The 6,300-nt window shown below is 36.7% G+C and overlaps 1 protein-coding gene across 1 annotated transcript in view; it reads right to left on the bottom strand.

The window, feature by feature from the left end:
- Positions 1-3,219: 3,219 nt before the first annotated feature.
- Positions 3,220-6,300, bottom strand: part of LOC122090075 — an 11,917-nt gene continuing 8,836 nt past the window's right edge. Inside the window, exon 2 of the mRNA XM_042659913.1 lies at positions 3,220-3,949. Coding sequence (XP_042515847.1) covers positions 3,621-3,949 — 329 coding nt within the window. The 3' untranslated portion in view covers positions 3,220-3,620. The remainder of the gene's footprint in view (positions 3,950-6,300) is intronic.

Genomic DNA, 6,300 nt, shown 5'->3' with positions numbered 1-6,300 from the left:
TCGTCAAGTTGATGTAGCCGACCAGTTGGGATAAGGTTTTGGATGTACCTATTTGAGGGAAATAGATAATGGCAACCATACGGACTTTTGGTGGGATCCCTGGGTTCCGTCCTTACAGAAACCATCGGCCCCTTTTATTAACCCTAATACCACTTTTTATGGACCAATGGTCCCGGATTTTTTGTGTGATCAACATTGGAATGCTCCACTCTTAATTTCTACTATTCCTTTGTCACTCACTTCTTTAATTTTGCATATACGTATTTCATCTCAATCGGACCGTTGGAGGTGCCATTTACCAAAATCTGGAATCCTCACTATCAAGGTAGCGGCAAAATTTTTAACTTCTATTACACCTACTAATTTGAGTGGAATATCAAATAGGTGTACTTGCTCTTCACCATTGTTACACTAGTGGCGATTCTTATGGAAACTTCATTTCCATCCCAAATTTAAGTTTTTCTTTTGACGGTTAATGCACGATGGACTTCCGACTAGGGATGTGATTGGAAAATGGACTATTGTGGACACATCTTGTGCCTTCTGCGAGAATCACCATGAAATTATTTGGCATCTTTTCCTCTCCTGTGAGATCACAAAGCACATCTGGGCTGCAAGCCGTTTGGGATTACATACTCCTTCCTCTCGACTTTTTCCTTTCAAGCTTTAATAATGTACTTCTTTAAGACCTTGCATTGGACAAGGGATGACCTGAACCGCTTCTTCTCTACCTTTATTATATTTTCCTACTTTATCTGGTATTATAGAAATAAGATTTTGTTTGAGAGAATCAAACTCAACCCCCATCAAATTACAAGTCATGCTCTGTGGTGGGTTTCTTAATACAATCCTCCCTTTCACTTTGATGAAGTGAACAATGACCTCTCACCCAACAACCAAATTTATAAACTCGCATTTCTCAATAAACCAATTATGATATGTGCTATTAAAACCACAAAAAAAATGATTGGATGGGTTGTTTGCTTTATATCCCATGGTAGATGTCCTTTACTAATGACTAATTACATAATGGCAAGAAACATTTATAAGAGATTCGTGAGGGCGGTACTATCAGGACTCAAAGAGACTTCAGAAAAAAAGTGGAAAGTAAAGAAAGTATGGAGTAACAATACTTTTTTGACAAGACTAACTTTTGACCTTTCCTCAAATCTTTGGCCATTAAGTGTGGCTCCTATTTTTTTGGATGTATATAAACAATGGCAACATTTAGATTTTTGTTTTAAACCACCCAGGACGTTGTTCTTTTGTTAGAAAGTTGGGCTTACCATTCGATGCATATGAAGGAAAGAATGTATATAAATCATTGGGACGGATGTATCCAATACTTTCGGCTATTATTGTATGTTTTTTCTTTCCATCAAATATATATATATATATATATATATATAAAGCTTTTCATTTCTTATTTCAAAAAAATCAGGTAGGGAGTTTTGGATAAAAAGATTCCATTTGAAGGACCAAGATTAGACCATCAAATGAAGTGAACTAAGTTGATCACCACATGATCATCAGTGTGGAGAGTTTTGGCAAAAGTTATATGTGAGCAACAGAAGCATGATTGATGTATAGACCTTTGTTCATGTTGCTGCTTCTTCTTCTTCTTCTTGTTTTATAAGGAATAAAACTTCATTAAAGAAAATGAAATGGAAAACTGTCACAAAAATTTTTTAATAAAATAAGATAGCTTCCCAAGCTAGCTGATCAGCAAAATATATGAACTTCCTATGTTTCTTCTCCACCACAAAGGAAATAAACTGTTTTAATTCATTACAGACATATAACAAAAACGAAAACAACTCCCATGGCCATTGCCTCTCTTCTTGCTTCAAAAAAGTGTGAACATCTTATTCAGTCTAGACAGCGACGGAAGTGATGCCTAGTCACCTTGCTTGCTGCACCCCCCTCAAGAACTCCTCGCATTTCTAACTCTTGAACGCTCCCTGCATAACCCGAACTTAATGACACACATACACATCCTCCATTAACAAATGTAAGGAAAGTCCATGCAGCCATGCTAGATGGAGCATGGAAGGTTCCATCACAGATTATCACATATGATGATTTTGGTAAGAGCATATAAAGTAACAAATTATTGCATCAATGGACAGGAAGGTGGAGAACTGATCATGTTTAGTCATTCCTAAGTTGTTAAAGAGATTAATCAATATTTTAAAAAAAAAAAAGAGCAACCCAGTGCATATCACAGAGATTATTCCCATGGAGGAACTCATACCTAATTCCTAGCTACCCAGCTACCAAGATCCTTTTAGACACATTACAAGAAAGGAAAAGGTGCCACTCAGTTTCTCCCTCATGATGACATAGAGGGCAAGAATTCTTGTCCAGTTAATGGAGTACATGGACCATTACGAAATGGAAGGAATAGCTATTCCAATGCCAAGAATCTGTATGATGTTCAGTAGCTTCTTGATGGCTTCTCTTGCATTGCCGGGAATGAGTGGTTTTGTTGCGGAATCGATAGTATTTTTAAGAATACTTACTAGCCAACACGGCAAAGGAAAATTTTAAACTTAGGGTAAGCTTTACATTTCCAAAGAGAAGACCAAAGGGATGAGTTGAACGAAATAGAAGAAGCAGCACTGTGCAATGAGAGGATTTTTGCAACAACTTTAGTAGATAAGTTGCCCATCCTTGAATAGTAACAAAATAAGAAAATCCTCATGAGGAGACATGGACAGAGGAAGAGAACTTTTAAAGCCACTAGAGCAGGAAATATTGCTTGCACTAAGGGGACTTTCCAACTCCTATCAGTAATTAGATCAGAAATCATCCATAAATAAACAAGATTATTTGTTCAGTAAATATGTGGTCCTAGTGAGATTTCTACAATGGCCTTGGACGTTATAGAAATATCTATCTAGACAAGTTATATGAAGAAATTAATTGATTCAATGTACTCAGTGGAATAACACCATCTCTTTATGACTATCTACTCAAGACTTGGATTATGTTTATCACTGTCCTTCACTTCATTATACTTTACCAGTGAAAGTTCTCTTGTCACTATGTTTCACTTATAGTCTGACAAAATCAAACCTTAAGCTAGTTTCCTTACTAGCTCATGGGAAGATCCAAGCCGAGGATCACACAACTCATTCATTGTACATTGCAATGCTCTTAGAGTATCCAAACCTGATCATTTTCCATCTAATTAACCACATCAAATGACTTCGAAACTGATCAATAAAATGTCTAAAACCATTTCAACTAATAAAACTCATGAAGAAGACGAGTATTCTTCTAACTTTTCAATTACATTGATAATCCAACAATGCTTGACCTGTTAGGAAAATGGACCAGAATTTCTTAGTCTTTGTCGATTTCACCTCTTCTGACTCAATATCAGTACAATCTGGAAAACTGAAGAATGAGAGAAAAATCGAGACGGTGTTGCAAAATTTTCATCAGCATTGTCCCTAAGGAACCTCCCCATTTCAACTCCAAACCTAACAGTCACTCTAAAGAAGCTGTTGATCTGTCTCAGTTGTGGTATGGTCAAGGAGACACTTGACCAAATGATATCAGCATGCAAATACATACATACCAATGAGCCAAATGGTTGGCATTCCACCAATCTCTCAATTCCTGTATCCAATAGCCTGGCTCTGAAGATTTTGGTTATCCTCCAACAGGCGGTCATACTCAAGAAGTAGATCCTCATTTTGTTTCTGAAGGGCAGCAACATGAGCTTCTTTAGAAAGCACCTGGTTTTCCTTATCCTCACATGCCAATTTCATCTTCTTCAAATTTTCTGTCAAATTTGAGATCTCTTCCCCGAGCAATTTTATTTCCTTGGAGGCTTTCTCTTCTTTCTTTCTGAGATGCTGGTTCTCTGTCCTCAACCCAGTTACTTTTTGTAAATAATGGTGTAAACGATCAATTACAAATCCGAGAAATAAGGAGTATCCTGCAAGATAAAACGTTATTTGGGCAGAAATGAATTAGCTTTTAAAACAAAACAAAACAAAACTCTGCCAGCAATCAATGTTTCAACTTTCAACTGCCCATTTGCCTTTAAGATGTGTAGTATGAATCTCTCTCTACATGCTAATATCCTGAACATAAGCCACATTGGAAGCTTTTTCAATCACCATATAGGCAAGGAACATTTTTTTCTGAACTAATAATTCTTGCACCAATTGGTATACTGAAGTTAGTTTCATGAACATGATAGCACAGAACAAAAGGAGAATATCCAGATCATAGAAGATCAACCACTAGGAAATCCAACTTCCTCAATAGCAACAACAAAGCATCAAAGGACATGAGGAAATTAAACAGCACAAGTAATCAGCATTCTCAACATTGTGAGTTAATTGGCTTGCTTAAATACTAAAGCTTTCAGAAGTGAAGTATTTCTTTTATTCACAAATTTCAATTTCTAGATGTTTGGGCAGAGATCGAATCAGGGATTGTTATTAATTGTTTTATTTTCTTTTGACAGTATATGATCAACATTCAACAATATGATAGACTAGTGCTGCAGGCCTTAGAACCAAACACAACAATTACTGCATATGCTGATAGACCATTGTCCTATTCATGAATCATATATGAATGAGCTACAGCTATTACTTTATAAAATACAGACCTATGAAATGACTGTAAGATTCTTTTCTTGTTATAATGCAAGGCATTACTGTGGGGGTTAAATACCACAATCTCTGCCTTCCAATCAACACCATCAAGTGCAATGTTGATGGCTTCTCTATAGGCAACCCTGACCCTGCAGGTAATAGGAGCATTCAGAGAGCATAGGGGAGACTGTTCTAGTTGTCTTTCCCGGCCCCATTAGCTTCCAATTCCATTATAGCTGAACTAAATGCAGTTATCAAAGGACAGAAGATTTCACTGCACATCTGTTGGTGGCTTACAGTCTTCAAAAAGGACTCCATGTTGATGATTATATGTCTTTCAGACTTGTTCTGAAGGTCATTGGAGGGGAAGCCAGGTCTTTATATCCTTACAGAAGTTTTGTTTTCTTATGAAGAATGCACTCATCTAATTAACTAGCAGACGATGGGCCAAAGGAGGTGTTAATAGACATTCAATGTACATGGATAGCAAGGTTCAAAAACTCGTTTCTCTCAATTCAAAACTACCAAAATTTTGCCAAAACAATGTATTTTTTCCATGTTTTTCGCTTGGCCATTTTGGGGGACTAATGACTGAAATTACTGAAATGAGCCAAACGAAATGATTGAAATTTCTACCAAACATTGCTTCTTCTTTTTTTATCAAAATGAGTGAAATTTCAAACTGAAATGACTGAGATTTCAGTGAGCCAGTGCTGGTTCTGGGTTTCGACTCCTGTTTCGATTCGGACTTCAAAATTAGCGAAATTTCAGCGAGTTGTTGAACCATGTTGGATAGTTGGATACCTATCCTATATTTCAGTTCCCTTGTGAGTTGGTGGAAGTTTTCAGTTGTGCTATTAGCTTGTACAATCTGGTTGTACTTAGTTTTAATCAAATAAAGTTTCTTTGTTACTTACCCAAAAGAAAATTTAAGAATGCAATTTCTGCAGGGCGAGGACCCACCCAACAATTGATACAATACCAAAGGTGGACACATATTATTAGGGCTGGAAATGAGATACAACATCATGCACCTGAAAGATCACATTTATTGCTCTTTTGAATATGCCATAATTGTACTTTTCAACTATACTTGAAGGATAAAAAGTTCAAAGCACCAAGATGCAGTTACTTCAAGCAAAAGCCTATGTTTATTATGTTGAGAAAATTGTTACATATAGATTTTCATTCTGTCATGATCAGGAGAACTTAGAAATAGACCCCTCGAAATAATAAGAATCCCAAGGGATACTGAAGTACTGGCAGTAAGAGTAATGTAATAGATTGTATTTGTTTTAAATTTTGAAGCTAGTCCCTATTGTTGTTGTTACAATCCCAGATACCTTGTAATCAAACCAAAAGAAAAAGAAAGAGAGAAAAGAATAAGAGAAGAGGGAGGTACAACCGAAGGAGAGTCCCAAAAGATGAGAAGAGACCTGCGAACTCACCAGAATAGGTTGATTGCAGGTTTTAGTCCTTTACTTATATTAAAATAATGCTGAAAGTAAAAGACAATAGTACCCCCATTGCCCAATTACAAGAAAAACCACATCACAGAAATATAGGAGCCGATGGGACCCAAAATACCCCTATGGGCCCCTATCGGTTTTAGAGTTTAACGCTAGGCACTAAACTCAACAGTTGTTTTTTATTTTGTTGTCATCTTGGTCCCCCCCCCCCC

This window comes from Macadamia integrifolia, chromosome 9, assembly GCF_013358625.1.
Source record: "Macadamia integrifolia cultivar HAES 741 chromosome 9, SCU_Mint_v3, whole genome shotgun sequence".
NCBI lineage: Eukaryota > Viridiplantae > Streptophyta > Magnoliopsida > Proteales > Proteaceae > Macadamia > Macadamia integrifolia.
This window is presented reverse-complemented; position numbering and strand designations above follow the sequence as displayed.